At 53.1% G+C, this 24,977-nt stretch overlaps 1 protein-coding gene across 3 annotated transcripts; it reads left to right on the top strand.

Annotated features, from left to right (window-relative positions):
* The first annotated feature begins 8,194 nt into the window (after positions 1 to 8,194).
* On the top strand, positions 8,195 to 23,522 carry ROBO3 (roundabout guidance receptor 3). 3 transcript variants are annotated; one of them, XM_017679474.3, is made up of 28 exons: positions 8,195 to 8,354; positions 11,102 to 11,428; positions 11,753 to 11,910; positions 12,367 to 12,487; positions 12,584 to 12,722; positions 13,018 to 13,145; positions 13,425 to 13,549; positions 14,766 to 14,937; positions 15,253 to 15,461; positions 15,678 to 15,759; positions 16,057 to 16,222; positions 16,432 to 16,598; positions 17,105 to 17,226; positions 17,372 to 17,597; positions 17,804 to 17,925; positions 18,165 to 18,336; positions 18,482 to 18,667; positions 19,475 to 19,498; positions 19,583 to 19,625; positions 19,830 to 19,969; positions 20,269 to 20,463; positions 20,615 to 20,753; positions 20,924 to 21,136; positions 21,512 to 21,667; positions 21,797 to 21,903; positions 22,101 to 22,268; positions 22,774 to 22,949; positions 23,269 to 23,522. In XM_017679474.3, exons 1-28 carry the CDS (start codon positions 8,195 to 8,197, stop codon positions 23,278 to 23,280), a joined length of 4,155 nt encoding a protein of 1,384 aa, XP_017534963.3. In that variant the 3' UTR covers positions 23,281 to 23,522. The 3 variants fall into 3 exon arrangements, with proteins under 3 accessions (XP_017534963.3, XP_036856850.2, XP_036856848.2); XM_037000953.2 differs by lacking the exons at positions 8,195 to 8,354; positions 11,102 to 11,428; positions 11,753 to 11,910; ... (14 more) ...; positions 19,475 to 19,498; positions 19,583 to 19,625 and having other exon boundaries at positions 19,654 to 19,969; positions 21,512 to 21,663; positions 21,793 to 21,903; XM_037000955.2 differs by lacking the exons at positions 8,195 to 8,354; positions 11,102 to 11,428; positions 11,753 to 11,910; ... (15 more) ...; positions 19,583 to 19,625; positions 20,269 to 20,463 and having other exon boundaries at positions 19,653 to 19,969; positions 21,512 to 21,663; positions 21,793 to 21,903.
* The last annotated feature ends 1,455 nt before the right edge of the window (positions 23,523 to 24,977 follow it).

Below are 24,977 nucleotides of genomic sequence, written 5' to 3'. Positions count from 1 at the left end.
CCAATGGCCTTATCACCTACTCGTATCTGTGTCCATACACACTTGCTGTTGTCCTGTTACTGGATAAGATGACTGATCTGTGCCCTAAGTGAACTTGTCCCCTTTGCACTAAACCCCACTATCTCCTCTGCTGCTCCCCTCTCCCCTCTCTATATTATGGACTCCTTTCTTTATCAGATAATTTTATCAGCACATAAACATGAGGTTGTTCCTCCCATTTTATTAAAAAATTTCTGACCCCTATCTTTTCAGTGATTTTCCTACAGATGTTGCCATTGCGCAAAACTTAATTCTTTTCCTTCCGTTTACTGTTGAATCCACTTCATTCAGATTTTGCTCCCATCAACAGTGACACTGACATACTAAATCCAATGGTTAATCTTAGTCTACATCCTAGACTGAGATCCGACTTAAATTGAACCTACTCCATTTTAGCATTGATCACTCCCTCCTCCACTGCTTGGTTTTACCTTTCTTTACTTGGTTTCCAAGATATCAAACTCTCCCAGATTTCCTCTCATCTCTCTGGCCCCTTAGTTTTCTTTTTGCTTCTACCTCAACTCCTTAAAGTCTAAATGTTAGAGCACCCGAAGGCCCAGTCCGTGGACCTGTCCATTTTTTTTTCTATCTCCCTTGATGATCTCCTCTAGTTCTGTGGTTTATTTACCATTTATAGGATGATGACTCTTAAATTTATATCTGTAGCCTAGACTGCTCCTCTGAACGTCAAGACTAGTTCACCCAGCTACTCACAGGATGATACCACTGAGATTTTTTAACAAACTTCTTAAACTTAACATGCCCCAAACTCATTTGCTAATATTACCCATCGAATCTAAGTTTCACCATCTCAATAAAATCTTGTCATTTCTATTTTCGAAATATATACAGCATCTGGTTGCTTATCATTACTGGCATCTTCCAGGTCCTAATCACCTTCATCACTTGCCTATGTTATTGCAAAAAGCTTTCTAACTGGTTCCCTTTCTCTACCCATGATCCACTGTGAGTCTATTCTCAGTATAAAATCCAAATTACTTTAAAAGTAAGTCAGATTATGTTATACCTTTGCTCAAAACTCTCCAGCAACTCCCATCTCATTAAAAAGAAAAAAGATGCAAAAGTCCTTATTATGTCATAAAAGGTCCTACGTGACCTCTCTGCACATGCCGTCTCTCCCTCCCTCACTGTCCTCTACCCACACAGGTCTCCATTCTTTCCCTCCAACTCACTAGCCATGCCACTGTCTCAGGGCCTTTGTATTTGCCGCTTCTTCTACCTGGAATAATTCTTGCTTAAGATAGTCCCATGGCTCATTCCCTTACTTTCTTAAGATCTTTCCTCAAATATCATCTTCTCAGTGAAGCCTCTTCTTGGTATCCCATCTAAAATGTTAGCTTCTCAACCATCACCAAATAATTCTTATCACTATTTAACTTACTATATATTTGATGTATTTATCTTGTTTATTGTCTGTCACATTTAAAATGTAGGCTCCATAAGTGTCTGGTACAGAGAAGATATTCAATAAATAATTGTTTATGTGAATAAATAAATACCTTATTCTTGAAAAGAAAGAATCAATGTTATAAAAATGTCAGATCTCTTAAAAGAGTTCCATGTAAGAACAAAGATGTCAAGATAATTTTTCCTAAAACTTAATACAATGATAATTAAGATCATCTAAAAGAATTCAAGAATAGCCAGAGAAATTCTGAACCTTAAGGGTAGTGAAGAGAAGCTTTCAGAAAGTAAAAAATATGTTATGGAGCTATAATAGTTGGACAGTTAAGTTGTGTCATAGAAATTAACATACAGAACAACTAACAAAGCAGAAATTCCAGAAGCAGAGCAAATTCACATAGGAATTTAGCATATGAGGAAAATGACCCTGTGAATCAGCAAAAGAAAAACAGAGACAGTTGTTTACCTGTTTAAGTGGAAAATATCTTTATCTTTACCTTACTTTTTATACAAAAATAAATTATAGATGCATCAAAGATCTAAGTATAAAATATTAAACCCTAGAATTATTAAAAGAAAGCAAAGATTCTATCTTTGTAATCCTGGCATGAAGAGGGCCTTTCTAAACATGACACAAACCCAAAAGATATCATGGAGCATATTGATACATTTGAGTTTTTTTTTTTAATCTGGCACAAGATCTCAAAGTGAAAACTTGAATGACAACTAGTTGATTTGGGGGGATTGCAACATATATACGACAGACAACAAATTGTCTGCAAGAATACCAGAAGACAAATCACAGAAAAACATGCAAATGGCCAAGAAACAGGAGAAATATGCTCAAGTTCACTCAGAGTTAAATATGGTATTAAAATAATGAAATGTATGTTTCAGTTATTGAATTGTAAAAATTTTTATAATATTTGATCATTAATATTTACCCTCCTTGGTACTTTCTTGCACTGATGTGGGACTCTCACTTGCACATCCAGGAATGACAGGATTGCAGCAACATTTGGAGGGCAATTTGGCCATACCAGTGAAAAATTTAAATGCACATGCTTCTTGCTGTGTAAACTTTGGGCAGTTTAGTTAAAGTTACTTTACTTACTATCCTTGTTAGGCCCAATTTTTTCATCTGAAAAACTGAGATAACAGTACCTACTTCATAGGGTCCTTATGAGAAGTGCATGAGATAATGCTTGCAAAATGCTCAGATTGGGTTCCTTGTCTATCTTTCTCACTACTGGTATCCCTACCTCCAGAACTCAATCTAGTTTGCAGTAGGTACCTGGTGAACATCTGCAATGAATAATGAATAGAACCACTCAATAAACATCAACTATTGTCAGCTATTATTTGCCTCTGTAATTTCACTTCTAAGAATTATCCTACAGATATGCATGTGTGCAAATATCTATGTATAAGATGTATGTGTGTAGCATTATTGACTTAAAAAGTGCCGAAACAACCCAAATCTCCATAAATAGGGGACCGATTGCAAATGTATGTTCAATCTATGCAATGGGATAGTAGGCAGTCATTAAAGTAAAAAAAGATGGAGATACACATACTTACTTGAGAGGATGTCCTAAAAAAATCAATAACAAAAAAAATTGTTAAGTTAAAAAAGCAAGCTGCAAAAAAGAACAAACAGTATGATCATATTTGTGTTTTAGAAAGGATAAAGGTATACATCATTTTTGAAAATCTGGAAGGATACACAAGAAATCAGCAGCAGCTACCCTAGACCAGTGGGTTTGTAGGACGAAGGGCTTAAGAAGGGTGGGAACTTTGTTCAGCTTATACTCTCTTGTTCTGCTTGGATATTTTTGCATGAGCATATATTATGCCCATAATAATAAAACTAACAAAACAGGGACCCTAGGAGAGCATCAGGAATAATAGAAGTGGGGAAAGGAGGGAAGGAAAACAGGGTTGAATAGTATCCCTCAAAATTCATATCCATCTGGAACTTTGAAATATGACTTTATTTGGGAATAGGATCTTTGCAGATATAATTAGTTAAGAAGAGGTCACACTATATTGGGATGGGCCCTAATCCAGTGACTGCCTTATAGGACACACACACACACACACACCCAGGAATGACAAGGATTGCAGACAACCACCAGAAGTTGGAGGCAAGGAAATGATCTTCCCTAGAGCCTTCAGAAAAAACACAGCCCGGCTGACACCTTGTCTTCAGACTTGTAAACTCCAGGACTCTAGGAGTATAAATTTCTGCTGAGGCCACCTATTTTATTGTACCTTTTAACGTCAGCCCTAGGCAAATACTATAGAAGGAGAGAGAGAGAGAGGGAGAGAAACAGACAGGCAGAGAAGGCTAGTGGGCTCTGAGGGGGCAGTTGTGAAGACTACCTATTTAATCAGATGTATTCATTAAACCAGTATTATGGAGTGCTTGTCTATACCAAGTTTCATAGAAGGAACCAAGATGCTCTTGTTCTCCCTGGCCATTGTTGCATCTGTACTGGGGTATGAATATTTCTGCCCAGCTGCCTCCAGATTTCCAGACTTAGTGAAGTGTGTTGCAGTGTCTCCCTGCAGGATCCTCCGCTGGAACCCTGTGGGGAAAGGGGTTCTCGTGGGCCGGGGGTCCCTGGCTTATTATCTCAGCAGCTACCGGGGTTGAGCCAACAATCCCAGGCCCCTGCCGGGGGCAGACTCCTGCTGTCTGCTTTCCAGCCGGGTGTGTGCTCTTTGCTCTCTGGTCCCCCCTCCTGTTTGGCCCTCTGGCCCCTGCTGGCTGGGTCACAGCCCCCTGGCATCATCGCTCTGAAGTCAGCAGCCCTGCTGGGCCATTCACAGGCATAACCTCGTGGGGGCGGGGGACAGATGTTAGTTCCTTGTCCCCCGCCCCCACTGCTGAAACACACACATATGCTCGATGTGTGTCAGAGCCCTGGGAAGGGTCCAAGCAAAGAGAGTGATGGGAGGCTGCTGGCTCAAGGGGGATGTAAATGGGCTGGGTGGGGTGGTGTGTGTGTGTGTGTGTGTGTGTGTGTGTGTGTGTGTGTGTGTGTGTGTGTGTGTGTGTGTGTGTTTGCGCACGCATGCACACACTGGGGAAAGCCAGTGGCAGTAATCATTGCAAGGTAGGGGGGTTTCCTCAGACTGCCCTCCTGGACAATTACATGCCAGCAACTTCATCCACTACCAGCTGGCATGCAGGATTTGACCACCAAGAAGCCTCCCATACAGCCCCCGGCCTGGTCACTGGAAATTCCCAGCCACATTCTCCAGCCCATGAGCTGTCACTAAGCTGGAAGTTGGCCTGGGGTAGCTATTCTTTTCCTCAGCGCGCGCGCGCACACACACACACACACACACACACACACTTCTTCCCACCAGATACCATAACCCTATTAGAACACATTTACCCTCTGTCTCCACAGATTCGACTCTCTGCATCTTCCCTGTCTCCTGCTACTTTCTCCTTTCTGTTAATCTCCCCTTCAAAACCTTCTTTTCTCTTCCTTACCCTTTCTAAAGTACAGAGTGTATTATTGATAAATCCCTGGAAATTTTTATCAATGGGAAGAAGGCAGTAGCAGGGAGGGGTCCTGATTCTTTCTGCAGCCTAAGGTACAGACTCATAAATCAACTGAATGGACCCCAGACGAGGGTCCTCCGATGACTGTGCACGTACTCAGAGTGTCTTGGGGGCTGTACAAGCACTTAAGTCTTGAGGTTAGGAAATGCAGATAGAAGCAGCGAGTTACTATTCTCTCTAAGCAAGAGGGGGAAGTCAGAGTTGTATTGATAATGTGTGAGGGAGAGACACAGGTGGTGAGGAGACAAATAGGAGACAAACTCCCTCCAGAGCTGCTTGTAGTGCAGCCCAGAGAAGCTGGGTGCAAAAAAAGTTCAGGCCCAGTTTCTGGGCTGCCTGTGTGCCCTTAAGTAAAGAGGGCAGCAGATGAGCTGGGAGGTGTGAGCCTTGCTCAGGCTTCTCTCCCCACCCTCTACCAGTCCCAGGGCCGTAGGGATACTAGGGTTAGAGGAAGGGAACATAGGCTATGGTTGGGAGGTCATTTATTCTGCAGAACACCCCAGCTGAGGACTCCATCCTCTTTTGATATTAGATGTGAGTTGGTTTAAAGGGGTAGCATTCTAGAGACACAGAGATGTACGAAGGAGGAAAGAACAGAGGGAAACAAGAAGACAAGCAGGGAGAGGAAAAAAGGAGTACCTGGAGGGGGTGAGGTGGAGAGAAGGGCAGGCGATTTGGGTAGGAGAGTCTCAGAAAGGCAGAGGGTGGCCCCACTATTTGTCCAGCCTCAAAACCCAGGATGACAGGGATTAAGAAGCAGCCTTGCCCATGGGCTGAGTTGCAGCCTCCGCTCAGGGAACCCTGAGCAAATATGCCCTGATCCCCACATAAAGGGCCAATTAACTGCGCTGTCTCTGGGAACAAATCCGCTAACAGGGTGACAAGCCCCTAGACGCTGGCTGGCCCTGTGTTTGCTGAGAGGCCGACTGGGAGCAAATCAGGGGATTAGGAGGGGGCAGGAACTGCATGGAGGGATGCAGTTTCTGGTCTGCTGCAGCCCTCCCGCCCCAGAGCAGGGCTGGGTGCCAGGCTCCAGGATTTCTGCCCTACTTCAGCCTCTGGTGTGATGGAGGCCAGGTGACCAGGGTCAGCAGGAGGTGGAGCAGAGGGCCCCAGAACCAGGAATCTGAAGCCTCAGAGCAGAATAGCTCAATTCCTCCTTAACAGATGGGGAAACTGAGTTCCAGAGCAGTGATGTCTTCGAAATGGCAAATATTGGGTTGGAACCAATTTCTGGGTTGCTCATTTCTCTTACCTGAATCAACCTGGCCCTGGAGCAAGGGACAGATGTCAGATCCCATCTCTTAGTATCTTGGCGCTTTAGAAAGAATGCGTCTCTAGCCCTTCTTCCCATACCCCAAGTTGTAGGTATGCAAATAGCCCTTCCCCCACCTACCCCAACCTACCCCATCCTCAAGGTCTGCTCTCATTTAAATAATCTGTGAGGCACCAGACCCCAAGTCCTGCACAGCAGAGGAGGTGCTGAAAGAACAGCTCCCAGGGCGCTGCCTCCAGTGGGCTGTCTCCGTGCCCAACCCCCAAGCACCTTTGCTTCTGGCCTTGCAAAGTCAAGCAGAGTGAGGAAGACCCCCACTAGTTTGAGGCTCCAAGGGAGGGCTTGTGGATTGAAGGAGGAGTTTGGGCACAAACGCCCCAACCCCCTCCTGTGGCAGTCTCAGGTTTGCTTGAGCACTGTCTGCTGAAATACTCCAACTCTTGACTCTGCTTAAGGTGGGGTCTACCACTGTGTAGCACCCACCCACCCCCCTCTGGATCTTGACATGTTCACCTCCCCTTTCTGGCTTGGAAGCAGCCACCCAACGAAGGTGGTCTTATCATACCCAGCCTGAAAGCTGAACCAGAACCCTGCCACTTAGCTATCAGCGGAGCCCTACCCTAGTTAGGTCAGCTTGGGTCTCTCTCTTCCCTTGACAGCCCCATGCCATCTCCAGCCTAGGAAAGTGTGCGTGCGCGCGCGCGTGTGCGCGTGCTTGTGTGTGTCTATGCAAGAGTGGAGGACTGTGAGATTTTCAGGTAAAAAGACTTGCAAAGTCAAAGGCAGCTTGGACTTGGTGGAGGGAGTGGGGGGTTGGGGAGGTGTAGTGTCATGTTTTTCCCCTTTGTTACAAGGCCGAACATTATCATGTTTGAACAGATTTGCATCAATCCCATCTCTTCTCTTGCATTTGCTTTTACAGAAAAACTATTGCTCTCTTTGTCTTTGTCCTGACTCCCTGGTTCCCTTTCAGTCTCCTCAAAAAGGTAAAACAATTTAATAAAACATGTCAGAGCTGAGTAATGCAAGAGCATGCAAATAGATGCGAGAGGTATGCAAATAGATGCGAGACGTCTGGGCTTCCCTAGATTTTTTATCACTGTTCTGAATCTCCTGCAGGAACTGCTAGATTAGGGCGCCTGGAACAGGACTCCTGGTCAAAATTCGCCACCTCATCCCCTGGCTCCTACGTTGCAAACCAAGCGACTTAGGGGCAAAGGGGTAGTCGCCCCTTGGAATTATTCTCTACCCATCTCCAATTCCCGCTCCACACCACCCCAGCCTCCCGCACTTCCGCCGCTAAATCCCGAGGGCTTGAAGCAAATGGGAGCCCTGGCTTTCAGAGCTAGAGAAGCGTTCTTGAGTTTTGCCTCAGTTTCCCTAAAGTCTGGGAAAAGAGAGGAGGGATTCTTGTTTTAAAGTCCAGCAGAAGGGCGGATTCCGACACAGCCTCACCCCTCACCTCGGGCGCTTTGAGAAAGGGAAACCCTCCTGCCTCGTCCAGAACCCGAGGCAGGGCGCGGGGCGGGGACTCCAACTCGGGCGCTCCGCGACTCTAGTCTGGCCCTGCTAGTGGCCATCCGGGTTGGGGTGGGAGGGTGGAGGGCGGATTAATCCCATAATTACTCTGTGATCGGCGTGGCACCTGCTTTCGGCCCGCCCAGCTCCCAGGGGACCCCGGCACTGGGGGGTGGAGAGGAAGACGGAGGACACGCGGAGGCACGCACCGTTCCCAGGCGCGCCGGCAGGACAGCGGCACCGTGGCTGGGGAAGCGCGCAGAGGCTGTGGAGGGGCTTACGGCTCCCGGCCCGCGGGTCTCAGACCCAGGGGCTGGGCCCCGAGCCCCCCGCCCCGGTCCCCGTCGGGTCGCGCCATGCTGCGCTACCTGCTCAAAACGCTCCTGCAGATGAACTTGTTCGCGGACTCCCTGGCCGGGGACATCTCCAACTCCAGCGACCTGATCTTTGGCTTCAATTCCACGATGGCGACGCTCAACCATAGCCTGCTGCTCCCCGGCGACCCTTCCCTTAACGGTAAAACACTGCCCCATTGGGACGTCGGAACGGGAATGGGGGGTAAGGTGGGAGGGCGGCGCGGAGGGGGAGGCCAAAGTACTTCTGCCCCAAGGTCCGGGACCCAACGGCGCCTTCCAGCGCTTCCTCGGGTAGTGGCACCAAGGGAGAATTTGGGGCTTCAAGTACCTAAATGGGGGTATCGGTGGAAGTTCGAGGGTTTGGGAAGAGACGGCTGCTGAGTGCATTACTTTGCACCTTCCCAGTCGACTACCCCACGGCCACCAAAGGTGAGGAAAGCCGGGGCTGGAGACGGGCAAACTGAGCTGAGGACCCAAGCAAGCAGGACAGAGGAGGGGGTGCGCTCGGCAGCAGGCCTGGCCACTCAGTGACCCACCCAGGTAGTAGCAGGTTTTCTTTCGGGACCCTAAGTTTTCCAAGAACTCACTTAGGACGAAGACGAGGAAGCCAAATACTAGACTTTTTTGCTACAGAGGGCGACAGAGGCGGCGACTATTTCAGAGCAACCTAGAAGTTTGCCCCTCAGAGGTGGAACTCAGCGCCGGCCCACCCCGGCAGAGCTGCGGCGGGAGGGCAGTGCCGGTGGCGAGGTCGTTACCGCTAATTACTGTGATTAATAAACGACTGAGACAGCGCGCTCTCCCCGGGCGCCGCGGGGAGGCGGCGAGAGTTGATCGCCCGGAGCTTGGGGAGAGGCCCGATCGCGCTCTCTGCCGGCCGCGTCGGGAACTCCCGCTTTCCCGGACGCCTTAGCCGTGGTTCCCCTCTGGTTCCTCCCCAGCCCACAACCCTTAGCCTCGACTGGAGTCTGGAGGCAAGCACCGTGCTGGCGACTGGAAGGTGGCGAGAAAGCAGACTTGGGCAGTGTACATGTGGTTGTGTGCGGGGTACTCCAGGTGCTGGGGGAGGAGCCCCAGAGCCTCATTAGCATGGTCATTAGCTATTCATTAGCTGCTGGGGAAACATCTCCTGAGACCTGGAATGACAGGGAAGAAATTCCAGGGAAAGGGCGCCTGCAGCTGTGTCTGCAGGAATTAGGGGGAAAGGGCCGACTGGAACGGTGTGGTGTGTGCCGAGGGAGCAGGCAGGAATGAGCTGGGTTTTCTCCAATCGCATGAGCGTCCTAGACTCCCAGAAGGTTGTGCCCAGAGCCCTTCTCACAGAAAACCAGACACGCCTCTGCTCCCCTCGCGCTCTTACAGAGTGTTTTCTCCGCACATTGCATATTTTCAGCCTCAAGATTTAAGGAGGTATGTAGGGAAGGAATTAAATGGTCACATTTTACCACTAAGGAAACAAACTCAGAGAGAATATATAGAAACCCAAAGGTTACAAAAGCAACACAATGCTTGGCAACCACAAACCTATTTCCATTACACCCTAAGGTTATGTGAAGGGGGAAAAGGAATATTGGGGCCTGGTAGAATCTGATTCACGTAGAGACTGTAGGAACCAAGATACGGTGAGGCGGGCTGGAAGGGGGAGAGCCCTTAAGTAGTTGCTGAATAGCCATATTTTTCAAGGCTTCTCCCAAATGTTTTACATACATTATAGTCTTATGAGAACCCTATCACTACTCCCACATTACAGATAAAGAAACTGACACTCAGAGAAGTTCAATAATTAGCTAAGTTCTCAGAGCTAGGAAGCGTCCAGGTCTGAGACTGCAGCCCTAGTTGGTTGCTCCAACCCCTGAGCTCTTACCCACGCCAGTGTGGCTCCCCATGGGGGTCTGCCTGGACTGGGACTGGCATGGGATGGACGAGAAGGGATGGGCGGGGAGCAAGCAGAGATTTCCAACTGGAAGGAAATCGAGAAAAATTACTCCCTTCCCTAAGTGGGAGAGAAACCGGTCTTTCTGTCCTTAACCGGAATGAACTCTCCCCAGGACAGCCCCAGCACGCGTCAGCCCGTCCACGGCGTCTCCATTTGAACTTCAAAGAGTAGGGGCGGGAACTGAAACCTAAATGGGGGGAGGTGGAGAACACGAGCGCAGGGTAGTTTCTGGGTCTTTAAGGACACTAGATTACGCGAGGCGGCAGCGGCGCCTACTGGTCGCCAGGGATTACGAATCCACCTTTGGTAAAGGTGGAAGTGTTGGAGCACAACCGGCTCCCAGGACTCTGGATTCCAAGCAACTGCAGAAAATGAAGCCAGTAGAAGTGTGTAGATCAAGAGAGAGGCAGGCGCAGACCATGAGGCTTAAAAATCCGAAGGAGAGTGAGGAGTCCCTTCCCGGGGTTCTTAGCTTTTCTTAGTTAGACCAACCTATAGAATAATCTGTTGAAAACCCTGCACCTCACAAAAAAGGAGAATTACTCACATTTCCACCACCATTCGCGCTCATTCCTTTGACTTCCCAGGACCCCCAAATCATAATTATCTGATTAAGGGAGGCTCTGTGTCCATTCAGACCCCTGGACTGAAATCCAGTGGCGAGAGGCGCGGTCTATTGGCAAGCAGTAACCCAGTCACTCTCCACCTAAATTTGGCAGGACAGGAGGCTGGTATCTGTAGGAGGTCTAGAACTCTGTGCCCGGATTCCTCCGCTGATCTGCCTGTCTGTAGGCATCACCTTTCCAGTAGAAGAACGCTGGGGCATCTGCCCAGGAGATACTAGGCCCTACAGAGACAGCAGGGATTCGGGGTGGCCTGGGAAGGGCAGGCGGGGTTCGTTTTCTCTCTGGAGCCTCAGTCTCCCCACCACTTCCCGGTCTGAATGCTGTGCACCACCCCAACACCCTCAGGGTCAAGGGTCGAGCCGGAGGACGCGATGCCGCGCATTGTGGAGCAGCCACCAGATCTGCTGGTCTCCCGAGGCGAGCCGGCCACGCTGCCCTGCCGCGCCGAGGGCCGGCCCCGGCCCCACATCGAGTGGTACAAGAACGGAGCGCGCGTGTCCACTGCGCACGAGGACCCGCGCGCGCACCGCCTGCTGCTGCCCAGCGGCGCCCTCTTCTTCCCGCGTATCGTGCACGGGCGCCGCGCGCGGCCCGACGAGGGTGTCTACACTTGCGTGGCGCGCAACTACCTCGGGGCAGCGGCTAGTAGAAACGCCTCGCTAGAAGTGGCAGGTGAGAGACCCGTTGTCATCTGGGTGCTTCCAGCGCCTGCGGGGAGGCGGAAGGGCACCGGCTAATCTGACCCTGAGCCAAGCACAATCTCAGCTCATTCAGCATCTTCCCTAATTGGGATGGCTACCTTTGGTTCTAATGCCCACGACTTAGCCAGAGGAGGAAGTGCGCTTGGTATTTTTCACACCTGAAGAAGAGTTAAGGATCCACCGCGATACACCCCTTCCCAAAACACTTTCCTAGTGTTCTCACCCAGTTTTGTCACCCCCCCCCACGCCCCCACCTGTTCATTCCCCTGGTCATTCTCCCTTTCTCTCTCTCCAGTCCTCCGAGATGATTTCCGACAGTCTCCTGGAAACGTGGTGGTGGCAGTGGGGGAGCCAGCAGTAATGGAATGCGTGCCCCCTCGCGGCCACCCGGAGCCTTCCGTGTCCTGGAAGAGGGACAGTGCAAGACTCAAGGAAGAGGAGGGAAGGATCACGGTGAGGGTTGGTGCAGTGGTGGGCTCTGACTGGGGGCCAAGGCCAGGGATAGCGTGAGGGGCAGCGCCATAGGCTAGGGATCTGGGACACTTCTCAAAGGAGGAAGGCCTGAATCTAAGGACCTTGGAGGGGAGGGGAATAATGTGTTGGAGATGATAAGGCAGGAACTTTGAGATGAGGGCATTAGCTGACCGGAGGCTGAGTCAGCTATTGAGTGAGAGATGGGCAGGGATGGGTAGGTTGGAGCTGGTACAAGACATGATGCCTCAGGCTGGTGGGAGGCGGCCTGGGCTGTGGGCAAAAGATAGCCCCAGCCCCACCTTGGGCAAATCATTTAAGGATTCCTTATTTGATAAGTGAGTCACTGGGATTCTTCATTGGCTTGCTGTGAGGATCAAATAAATAAATATGTTTCCGTGACTATAAACGACCAAAGTTACTATTATTCCTCCGCAGATCCGTGGAGGGAGGCTGATGATGTCACATACACTCAAAAGTGATGCAGGGATGTATGTGTGCGTGGCCTCCAACATGGCAGGAGAGCGGGAGAGTGGGGCAGCTGAACTTGTGGTGCTGGGTAGGCACGTGGAGCTGGGGAGTTTCGGGAGTGCGCAGCCCCTGGACTGTGTAGCTGTGCAGACCACCTGACAGTTCACTCACTCCCACGCCCTAGAGCGCCCTTCATTCCTGCGTAGACCAGTGAATCAGGTGGTCTTGGCTGACGCCCCAGTGGATTTCCCATGTGAGGTGCAGGGCGATCCCCCACCTCGTCTACGCTGGCGCAAGGAAGATGGAGAACTGCCCACAGGCAGGTGAGATGCTCCTTCCTCCTGCCTGTAAAGAGATCCAACTAGCCCAAGAGTTTACTGTGCCCTAGAAAATTAGAAGGCAGACGCCCTTTCACTTGAATGGCCCAGAGAAGTCTGTTCCCCAGAGCCTATGGCCCCTGCCCTACCCAGTCCCCACCTCCATTGACTGGTCTGTGCGTACCAGCTTCTGTCCCTGTTGAGGCCTGCCTCGTCTTCATGTACCCTGATCTCTCTCCTGGGGAAGAGAGTAAGGGTCTATAGCTGTGGCCAACCCAGCCTGGGGTGGGGAGTGGAGCAGGTATGAGATCCGGAGTGACCACAGCCTATGGATCGGGAGTGTGAGTGCTGAGGACGAGGGGACTTACACCTGTGTGGCGGAGAACAGCGTGGGCCGCGCGGAAGCATCTGGCTCCCTCAGTGTTCACGGTGAGGGCCCCGCGGGGATCCCCTGCAGCAGCGATGAGATGGCACAAGATGCAGGATGTGTCAAAGTGGAAAATGAGGGAGAAAGGACAGAGCGGGAGACATGGGTGGGTCACCTGAGACTTCTATAAGGAGAGAGAAGAGGAAAAAGCAAAACAAGCTTGAGCGAGAGATGGGCATCTGCTCTATCTTCAGCCAAGCTTGGGCTTCTCTCTCCTGTTGCCTGCCTCCCTTCTTAGTATCCGTGACTCCCTGTTCCTTTATCTCCCCTCCCCTTCCCAGTCCCGCCCCAGCTGGTGACACAGCCCCAGGACCAGAAGGCCGCTCCTGGGGAGAGCGTGACTTTCCAATGCGAGACCAAAGGAAACCCCCCACCTGCCATCTTCTGGCAGAAGGAGGGAAGTCAAGTAGGTGGCCAGCTCCAGGTCCCCACCAGCTTCTGCCCTGGGGTCTTAGCCTCCCCCCTTCTACATTCTGTAAACTTCTCTCTGGGGCTCTGGTTTGCCTTTGGTCCCAGAAAATCTTGCAGATTATTTGGGAGGATTAAATAAAATAATAAACATAAAAGGCCCAGAACATATTGAACACTTTTAAAATAAATGGTAGTATGTTTAGGTGGTAGGGAACAGTCCTGTTCGGTAATTCTTTGGAGAATCTTCCTATTACAGTCAAGGTTGTCCTAAAGACATAGCAAATCCAATTAGATCCCTCCTCTTCCAGACCCCTGTGGCCTGGGCTTTAACATACTGCCCTGGAAAGCAAATATAGTCTCCAAAGCTGCTCAGGGTAGAGCATTATTTGCTCTTCTATTTATAAGGTACTTCCACCAGGGGGAGCGCACGGTCACCCCCTCCCCAACTTTAGCCGAAAAAAAAAATCCCAGGATACACAACTGGAATGAATAGAAACTGAAGTTTCAATATAAGTACCTTTCATGAAGGAAAAGGTAGGAATTTTGCTACTAGGAAGCAAGGTCAGTATAATAAAATAAGTCTGATTAACCCTACCACACTGGGGAATGAAACCACACTCACTGCCTCATTGCAAATCCATAGCCACAATTTCCCAACATCTTGTCTAGTAACTGGGACTGCTGCATTTTAATTAGATTTCTAAATGAATGAAAATGCTGATGGTAGTAGAGGGTGGGAGTATGTATCAGTCAGGAGCTCAGTATGGTGCCATTTATCCTGTGACCCAAACTTCCTTCCCTTTCTTCCTGTATGTATTTGATGTAAAATGTCAAAGCCAGAAAGAAGCGGAAAGTATTTAACATTTATCATGCAATGTATTAAATGTTTTTGTCTGATTACTTCATTTAATCTTCATAACTATGTCCTAAGAGTCAAATTTGGGAAAATGGGGGCTCAGAAAGGTTAAATAGCTTGCTCAGAGTCTCCCAACTGGTAAATCAGAAAGGTGGGAAATGCACTCCAAAATCATCTAATAACATTCCCTCATTTTTGTGCATAGGTTTATCTAGTTTTCCCAAGGTCACATAACTGGCTGGGGACAGAGTATGAACAGAAATCTCTGAATTCTGGGGCTCATGGGAATGGGGAGGCCTCTCTGCCAGCTGCTGGTTCATTCACTACCTTTCTTGGTTCCTTGCTGTGTTCCTAGGTCCTGCTTTTTCCCAGCCAGTCACTTCAGCTCACAGGGCGTTTCTCAGTATCCCCCAGAGGCCAGCTCAACATCACTGAGGTGCAGAGTGGGGATGCTGGCTACTACGTGTGCCAGGCTGTCAGTGTGGCCGGCAGCATCCTGGCTAAGGCCCTGTTGGAGGTAAAAGGAGGTACGTGCCCATGGAGGTAGAGGCTGGACCCATAGCCTAGAAGGACATAATGGCTTAAAGAGATCTGTTTTTCTTGGATTCTATACAATATGTCTGCAAGGGGAGGGATGTGTTCTTGAATCATGTCCTTGAAGTATGGAAATCACGTGCAGAAGCCACTAATAGATGTCTGGTCCCAGGCAGAGCATAGAGATCCCTCCGGAGCCCCGCCAATCTCTAGGGGAAGGGGAGTGAAGGAGCAGAGTATGAGGACAAAGGGGCTGGATGCCTGAGCCCAGGATCCTCTCTGAGGTGCCCGAGTTCTTCCTCCCTCAGCCTCCTTCTTGGATGGGCTTCCTCCCATCATCCTCCAGGGACCAGCCAATCAGACGCTGGCACTTGGCTCCTCTGTGTGGCTGCCATGCAGAGTGACTGGAAACCCTCCACCTAGTGTCCAGTGGAAGAAGGATGAGCAGTGGCTTCAAGGGGATGAGTTTCAGTTCCACCAACTGGCCAACGGTACCCTGTACATCACCAACGTGCAGGTGAGTCTCACCCTTGGGGTCCGAGTAACCGAGAATGGCCACGCAGTCCACATGCCCAGCTCCAGTAAGTACCTACTGGGACTCTAACTCCGTTTCCACCCTTCCACTCTCTTCACCTGAAATGTACATTCTCCCCAACCTCCTGTATACCCACCTCACCCCCTTACCTTACCTTGCTCAACTCCCAGTTTGCCAGCCCTCCACCCTTTTCTACAGGAGACAGACATGGGTTTCTACAGCTGTGTGGCCAAGAGCTCTGCAGGGGAGGCCACATGGAGTGGCTGGCTCAGGAGGCGGGGTGAGTTCTTGTTCCCTTGTTTTGCCAGCACCTTTCTCCAGCCCTACTTCAAAGGTAGTCAATACCTCCCCAAATCCCAGCACTGGTTTTATTTTTCAAATGCTGTGGCTCTGGTAGTGGGGACAAGGAGGACAGCAGTGGTGCCCTTGGGAGGCAGGTGTGAGTGAGGGTTCATTCACTATGACCCTCTCCACTTTCACCACGGTCGTGGTCCCACCACTCCTCTGGGAAGGAGGCGGGCTGCACTGGAGCCATCCTTTCCCATCCTCCCACTGAAAGGTTGTGTCCTCACTGCAGAAGACTGGGGAGAATCACCAGACCCCCCTACAGAACCCAGCACCCCTCCAGGGCCTCCCTCTCAGCCGGTGGTCACTGAAATCACCAAGAACAGCATTACCCTAACATGGAAGCCCAACCCGCAGGCTGGGGCCACAGTCACCTCTTACGTGATAGAGGCGTTCAGGTATGGAGAAAGTTTTAGATGCAAATCAGGAAAGTTGAAAGGAGGGGGCCCTGGTGTCCTTAGGGTCACTGCTCTTGTGGGGAGAGGCTTGCCAATTCCCTCTCCAGGGTGAGGAGGAAGTATAGGGGGCCATAGAGAATGGATGAGATGGAGTAGGCAGTTTGGGGGTGTCTGGCTCAGACAATTCTGTCACCTCATTCCTGTTGCAGCCAAGCGGCTGGCAACAGGTGGCGGACAGTGGCAGATGGCGTGCAGCTGGAGACACACACCGTCAGAGGTCTGCAGCCCAATACCATCTACCTGTTCCTGGTGCGAGCCATGGGGGCCTGGGGCCTCAGTGAGCCTAGCCCTGTCTCTGAGCCCGTCCGCACTCAGGGTGAGTAAGATCAGAGTCCCTGGCCCACAGATATGACATATAACACGGCAGAGCACCCCTCCCCAAAACCGTGGCAACACAGCAGCTGTTTTCTGCTGTACTATGTCTATTCTGGTGGCCTGGCCTGGAATACGAGGTCATGTTTCCCTCTCATTGAGGGAACAAGAGGTAATCCTGGTAGCTCCTCATGTCTGAGCCTTTTGCCCACTGATAAGGTAGATTTTTAGGACTAGAAGGGACCTAGGAGGGGTCATTTTCATATTAGAGACGAGGAACAGGGTTTTTTAAAAGAGTGCACATGTAGTTATGCAGAAAGGAGGAGAGGAGGCCTCATATTAGCTAGATACCTCTGGAAGCTACTGCCCTGACCAGCCCCCTGATGACCCTGGGCTTTGCTCTGGAGTGCTTGGTACAGTGTGCGGGCAGGGCAAAGGCAGGACGCAAGCGCACTCAGGCCTAAGTCCCTGTTGCTGTGGCTCCTGCTGAGTGCGCTCTTCGGTCAGCAGACAGCAGCCCATCCAGGCCAGCAGAGGACCCGTGGAGAGGCCAGCGGGGACTGGCTGAAGTGGCTGTGCGCATGCAGGAGCCCATAGTCCTTGGGCCCCGGACCTTGCAGGTGTCCTGGACTGTGAGTGTGATATAAGGATGAGGCAGGGATGATGATGGGGGCCACAGGGACCTCCAGTAATGGGTACCAGAGAGTGGGAGGTGAGTGACGGGTGGAGGCAGGGCTGAGCCCCTCCCTCTGGTGTGCTCTGTTCTATCTCCTACAGGCAGATGGGCCCGTCCAGCTGGTGCTAGGTTTCCGGGTGTCCTGGAGGGTAGCAGGACCTCATGGGGGAAGCTGGACAGTATTGGACCTACAGTCCCCAAGCCAGCAAAGTACTGTGCTAAGAGACCTACCCCCAGGGGCCCAAATTCAGATCAAGGTGCAAGCCCAAGGCCAGGAGGGACTGGGGGCTGAAAGTCCCTTTGTGACCAGGAGCATTCCTGAGGAGGGTAAGGTGGGGGCACGGAGGTAATAGATGGATAAGAGGGAAAAGGGAGTTGGGGAGGATGAAAGTTTGCAAGGGGAAGCAAGGCAAGTGGGTGGGAGGAGGGATGCCTCTCAACTGCCTGACACCTTAGAACTGGGAGGGGGCAGGTTGGGCCCCTGAGAGGCAGCTTGCCATGACTGTGCACTCACCGTGTTCCACCCTGGCCAGCCCCCAGTGGCCCTCCCCAGGGAGTGGCAGTGGCCTTGGGGGGTGAAGGCAACCGAAGTCTCACTGTGTCCTGGGAACCTCCACTCCCCTCCCAGCAAAACGGGGTCATCCAGGAATACCAGGTACAGGGTTTGAGAGGGACTGCCTGGGAGCACTGGGGAGTGGAGAGAGGGAGGACTTTGGGACAAAGATCTGGGAGGCCGTGGGGCTGGGGATGAGGTTGTGGGGGAAGAGAGGTTTCCGTGTCCTCCATAGGCTGAATGATGGGGGCTAGGCCACCTGTACCATTCAGAGCTTCAAGTTTCCACGTGAGGCCAGAATCCTTTCTCACACTCTCTAAAGCCGGGTCTCGGCCTCCTAGATCTGGTGCCTGGGCAATGAGAGCCGCTTCCACCTTAACCTGTCTGCAGCAGGCTGGGCACGCTCCGCGGTGCTCCGGGGGCTGCTGCCGGGTCTTCTCTACCGCACCCAGGTCGCGGCTGCCACCAGCGCTGGCGTGGGCGTGACCAGTGCCCCGGTGTCGGTGCAACTACGTGAGTCTGAAGGTGGGGGTGGGAGGGCCGGGCTGGGAACTAAAGGGGGGTCCTGGGGTAGCTGGGCCTCCGGGGTTAGGGATGGCTCCTTCCTCGTCCCTGGGTTTTCAGGCCCCTACTCTCCTCAACTCTCTGACCCCTGCAGCCTCCCCGCCAGAACTGGAGCCTGGGCCGGAGGTGGGCCCGGGGCTGGCAGAGCGGCTGGCGAGGGTGCTGCGGGAGCCGGCCTTCCTGGCGGGCAGCGGCGCCGCCTGCGGGGCGCTGCTCCTCGGGCTCTGCGCCGCCCTCTACCGGCGCCGGAGGCAGCGCAAGGAGCTCAGTCACTACACGGGTGAGAGCCTGGCCTGGGGGCAGCAGGGCTGCGGACGCGCCCGGGCTGCGGGAGTGCGAAAGGTCTCTGGAGTGGGCGGAGCTTGGAGATCCCGGCCCACAGGGAGGGGGCGGGCCGGACGGAGAGACGGAGTGGGAGGGGCTCAACTACTCGGTGAGTGGGTGCGGGGTCAGGGGAAGGGGTCGGACCAGGAGCACAGCCCCGTGTAGAGATGCAGGGTACGCGCGGAGGAGGGAGCACCTGTCTGTAACGAGGGGAAGGGGCGGGGCCCAGGGAAGGCGGGGCCGGGGGGGCGGGGACAAGAGGGGGCTGGACCTGCATCAGGAGAGACCGTTAAGATTTGTCTCTGAGGCGCCTCGGAAGAGATCTGGCTTTGCGGCCAGTAAAGAAGGTGCCGGGTCTGGTGCATGAAAACTCACTTCATGGGGGCGGGGCCCGGCAGGACGGATGTGGCCAGGACCCCAGGCATTAAACTGTGAGGCGGTTCTGGGTGGAAAGGTGCGGCCCGCTGAAATGGGACGACTTGAGTTTTGCTCCTACCAGGGCTGGCAAGGGGTGTGTCTGGAGAGGTTCTGAAGTCTCTCAGATCCGTGGTTCCCAATCTTGGCTACGCCTAAGAATCGCTTGGGGGAACTTTAGAAAACTACTGATGCCTGAGTCCCACCCCTAGAAATTCTGATGAAATTGATCCAGGGTGCAGCCTGAGTGGTGGAATTGGGCCCAGGGCCAAGAAGTGGAGAAGGATCCGGATATTTCTGACCCTTTTCTCCATTTCCCCTCTTTCTCCCACGGGTTCCTTTTCGGAAGCCTCCTTTGCGTACACGCCTGCAGGTAAGCCATCTCTGCTCCAGTGGGGCTCAGACCCCAAGTATGGGCCCTTCTCTCATTCAGTCTCCCCCACCCCCTTTTTCCCAGTGTCCTTTCCACACTCAGAGGGCCTCTCTGGAGCCAGTTCCAGGTACTTCTCTTACCTCATCTCCCAAGGATGATCCCCCGCACGGATAGAACACTCCCCTGCCTCCCCATGCCGATGGCCCCCCACCTCCCACCCCCCACTCCCCGCTCCTGTCCTGCAGCTCCTGGTTGCCCTTACCTCGTTACCTTCACTGGCCTCTTCAGGCTCTCCGCTCTCCACTCCCAGTGTTCACATGCTCTCCCTCAGGCCACCCGTGGGCCTTGGCCCGGTTCCCTATCCATGGCTGGCGGACTCGTGGCCCCACCCATCTCGAAGCCCCTCAGCCCAAGAACCCAGGGGAAGCTGCTGCCCCAGCAACCCCGACCCAGACGACAGATACTACAATGGTGAGGAGTTCTGATTCCCTCAGGGGCACCCCAGCATCCTTCTTTCCTCTCAACCTATGGGGGCAAACCGAAGGGAGCTGAGGAGTCCCAGCCTTCCTGGGGCTGGTTAGTTCTTGGGGAGGATGTGAGTTTCAGGAGCCTCTTTCCTGCCTTACCTTTACCCTGATTTGGGAAGTCAGGTCTCAGGTGGGAGAAGCTGATCTGGAGGGACCTCCTTTTTCCCTCCATTCTCATCTTGTCCTCTATTTTCTATCTCTACCCCGGCCTCCTCCCCTGGCCTCCCTCTTTCTCCTCCTCAGAAGCAGGTATATCCCTCTACCTGGCTCAGACGGCCAGGGGCACTGCCGCCCCTGTGGAGGGTCCTCTCTACAGCACCATTGACTCAGCTGGGGAGGAGCTGCAGACCTTCCACGGGGGGTTCCCCCCCAACCCCTCAGGGGAGCCAGGCACCTGGAGCCAGTATGCTCCCCCAGAATGGAGCCAGGAGGACGGTGGTATGACTCCTAACACCCCCATTTTAGCCCTGAGCAGCGTATCTCCAAAGGGCATCCTCCACCCCCGCCTCCAGGACCTCACCAGCATGTCCTTCTGACATGTCTCGTCACTGCCTCTTATGTTGGTGTGTCCCCATCTTCTTGCCCTCAGGAGCCAGGGGAGGCAAAATCAAGCTTCTGGGAAAACCTGTGCAGATGCCCTCTCTTAACTGGCCAGAAACCCTGCCACCACCTCCCCCTTCCTGTGAACTGAGCTGCCTAGATGGGCCTGAGGAGGAGCTGGAGGGCAGGTAAGGATGGGTTGCAGCAGATGCTCTGTACCTGTGGTACCCGCAGCGCAGGGCCTTCTGCTGGGAAGAAGGGGGTGACGCTGGGAAGGGAGCGGATGTAGCAACAGGAAGGCCAGGGGTAAGGTATGGAAGCTAAGCAGTACCCTACCCTCCTGCCTCTTTGACTGCAGCTCAGAGCCAGAAGAATGGTGCCCACCGATGCCTGAGAGGAGCCACCTGGCAGAGCCCAGCTCCAGCGGAGGGTGCTTGGTCCCTCCACGCCAAGGGGAAACCCCCTCTCCCACATCTTCCTATGGACATCAGTCCACAGCCACTCTTACCCCCTCACCTCCTGACCCTCCACAGCCCCCCACTGACATCCCCCATCTCCACCAGATGCCCAGGTAGGGAGGTATATAGTGCTGTGCACTTTATAACCCCTCAGTCCGTATCTATTGCGTGGATGATTGGATGCGTGGATGCATGGATGCACAAATGGATGGATGCATGGATGAGTCTGGGGTATGGAGGCACAGAGATCTCAGGGTGGAAGGGTGATCTGGGGAGGAATGTGGAGACTGACAAGGTCTCTCACTCCCTTTGGGCTGTTTTTCCATCGGAGTGACTGTGAGCTTCCTGCGACATTTCAAAGGCACCTGTCTTCATGCTTCACTAGCTTGGGAGACTTGTGGGGGATGGGCTGAATGTCTAGTATGGTGCCTGGCACATAGTTGGCACTTCGCGTTTGTTAACAAATGCTGAGGCCTCATATCTTGCAGGAGGGTGCCCCTTGGGCCACATTCCCCTCTCAGCGTGTCCCAGCCCACTCTGAGCAGCCATGAAGGGAGGCCTCCTGGCCCAGGTGCTGGCCCCACAGCCTCCTACCCCCTCAGCCCCAGCCCTGGCCTCAGTGCAGCCAGCAACACCCCAGGTGAGTCTGTAGAACTCTCAGTGCACCCCCACCTCCCCATAGCCCCCAGTCTTGTTTCGCCTTCACCCTCAAGCCCCTCTCCTGATGCTCTCTCTTGCCTCCTCCTCTCTCCGTCTCACGATGCTGCAGAGAGAGCCCGGCAGGTGCCGGGGGAGATGACTCCTTCACTTCAGGGGTCCCGTGCCTGCATCCGGAAGAAACCCAAGGCTGTTCCCTACAGGCGGGAACATAGTCCTGGGGGTAAGGGGAACAGGGAGATGATACCCATATGGGGGACCGGTGGGAAACCAAGGGTGAGCTCTGGGGGCTGGCGGAGGGAGCAGGACCCAGATCTGGGGCTGTTCATTCACAGCCTCATGGTGCCCAGGAAAGGGGATGGGGGGAAGATTGGTGTCAGGAGAAGCAGGACACTCTTCTGAAAGCAGATCTCTCCCCAGACTTGCCCCCACCGCCCTTGCCACCACCAGAGGAAGGGGCAAGCTGGGCTTCAGGGCTGAGAGCAGCAGGCAGCATGTCCTCCTTGGAACAGGAGAGGGAGCGCAGTGGAGAGAGGAGAATGGGGCCAGCGGGGCCCCTGGCGGTGCAGCGGGGCCACCACCTGGACGGTAAGGCAGACCAGGGCAGGCTGGAGGGCCACTGCTACACCAGGAGCTGGGCTTTAGGACTGGAGCCTAATAGTGTAACGCAGCCAGTGCCATCGAGGGGCTAATTTGCAACCTAGCTCACCCCTCACCACATGTACGGGTTCATGTATTTGATCAACACTTGTCTCTCTAGTTCTCTCTGGGCAGAGGCCCCTGGTGTTCCCGGTCATATAGTTTCCCAGAACCTGAAGCCCAAATGAGAGAAGGGTGGGGCTGGCCGCTCTGCGCATCCTTCCCCCGGGCTCGCCTGCTCCGCAGTTCCCTATGGGTCTCTGAGCAGGTGTCATACACATCAAGGCCATGTGCTGGGCATTCTGCTTCCTTTTGGCCCCAGGATGGCCTGAACCCTGTGCCTGCCCTCGGCTCTCTCCCCAAGAGCCAGGACTGTGGTCAGAGTGGCACAGTGGGTGGGCAGTGATGCTCTGGCCCTGCTTGGGCACCCCTGCCCTTCTCTCTCCCACTGCAGATGAGGCCTGGCTCCCTTACAGCCGACCCAGCCTCCTTTCCCGGGGCCAGGGCACCAGCACCTGCTCAGCTGGCAGCAACTCCTCCAGGGGCTCCAGCAGCTCTCGGGGCTCCCGGGGCCCTGGACGGAGTCGGAGCCGGAGCCATAGCCAGAGGCCAGGACAGAAACTTCGAGAGGTGGGGGCTAGGGATCACAAAACATGAGATTATGGGGCTAGGGAGGGTGGGCCAAGGTGACTGAAAATAGAGAAGTAGAGGAGGGCTTTCGTGGGCCATGTCTAGAGGAGGGGCCCCAGCAAGTGAAGGAGAATCGAGGAATCCTGGCAAACAAGAGACAAAGGGTAAAGACAAGACGACACACAGGACAGCAGCCTGGCCTCCCCATAGGACTACTGGGAGTAGGGTCAGGGGCGCTGTCTAGGAAGGAGGCCTGTCCGCTCCTGTGGCCTGTTTGCCCTGAGCCAGGGGCCTTGCAAACTAGCCTTTCTCTCCCTAGGAACCGAGATGACCCTCGATGAAACAAGCATGAGTTCCAGCAAAGGGCTTGTCCTGGGCCAGGAGTCTGGGCAGGAGCCCCAGTCCCCATAAATGAGGGTGAGCAAGAGGAGCGGGGGGCTCTCTCCCTCCTGGCAGTGATGCGTGGGCTCCCTGCAGAACTGGATCAGAAAGTCCAGAGCCAGCTCTCCCCTTCCCATCTCTTTCCACCTGAGAGCCATTTGTCAAAGAGACAATAAAAGCAGTCTGTCCAGAGCCCTGGGCCCTGTTCGTCTGGTTCTGTGCAGGACGTGGGAGGAAGAGGAGAGCTGCAAGGCGGTGTATTTAAGTGCCCATGAGTGGCTTCCACCTCCTTTTGAACTTCTATCAAAAGCACGAGGTGAGGTCAGGAACTGAGAGACCCCGACTGTCCTGCCTTCTGAAGGGGCTGAGCCCACTGCCTCTCCGGTTAAAATGAGACAGACTTTCCAAATGCCCAGCCCTGTTCTGCCCTCAGAGAACCAAGCCTGGCCCTCCCTGGGCACCCTTGCTGGAGAATATCTACTCTCCTTTAAGGAAATATGCCCCTTGCAATAATAATAATTTTAAAACCTCAAAGAAAGGAGCCGATGGGGGACACCCCAGCCAAGAAGGAAAAAGAGGTTTTATCAGACCCCTGACCCCTCACAGAGGGAGTGTGCAGCCGGTTACCTTGTGGCCTGCTTCAGCCCAGGTGTGATTGGTTTGGCTGGCATGCAATTTTTAAAGCTTCTGGCCACAAATGCCACAGTGCCCTTCTTCCCTTACCTACAGCCCATGCCCCTCACTTCTTTCCAGAGGTGGTTTCCTCCTCTTTGCTCCACCCCAGGCTCAGTAACTGCCCTGAGCTCTCAGGGGACCTCTGCTGCCCCCAAGCCCAGGCTCTGACCTCACCCACCACTTTGACCTAAGGCCTGTACAAATCCCTTTTTCTCCTTTAGTCTGGCAAACAGGGTTGGAATGTTTTCAGAAGGAATTTTACCAGGAAGCTAAAAGAAAAACAAAATCCATAAAAGGAAAAGCAAATAGGGAGGAACGGATGTGTGTCCAAGTACTGATTCTTCACCCCGAGATCACAGCACTCCAGCCCAGCCTGGCCTGATTCAGGCAGTTCAGGTAGCAGAGCCCCAAGGCCCTGCCTCACTCAACCTCTGAACCCAGAGCTGCCAGGTCAAGCTGTGTGGATTTGGGGGGCTGTCACCCCTTCTCAGGGCCTGCTTCCCCATCAGCCCTGGGCAGTTTGGGAGCAGCCCCCAACTTACGGGTTCTGCCTTGTCATTCCTGCCAAGTAAGAAATTCTCAGGCTTCCTGCCTCCCATCGCTTTCTGGGGCCCAGGCCCCGGCAGGCCTGTGCCTCAGTCCTCTGTTCTGCTGTTCTGTCTGAGTGGTTCTACGTTTTGTGGAATTTAGCTATTTTGTCTCTTTTAAGAGACCACCTGGTCCTGGTCCTTAGGGAGGGGGCTGGGGCCACTGAAATCAGGAGTTGTCTTCTCAGGACAAGTTGCTAAGACCAGTAGGACCCCCAAATCCCAGACCCCTCCCTTTCCTAGATTCCTAGATTCTAGATTCCACATAATGCTCTCCTCAGCTACAAAACAGAAATAAGCAACACTCCCTGAGTGTCCATACAGGCTTGATTCCTTCCTAACTTGGGTCATTCTCCCCTAATCTCCACATGCCCTTCCCAGAACC

This window comes from Manis javanica, chromosome 6, assembly GCF_040802235.1.
Source record: "Manis javanica isolate MJ-LG chromosome 6, MJ_LKY, whole genome shotgun sequence".
In the NCBI taxonomy this organism is placed as follows: Eukaryota; Metazoa; Chordata; class Mammalia; order Pholidota; family Manidae; genus Manis; species Manis javanica.
This window is presented reverse-complemented; position numbering and strand designations above follow the sequence as displayed.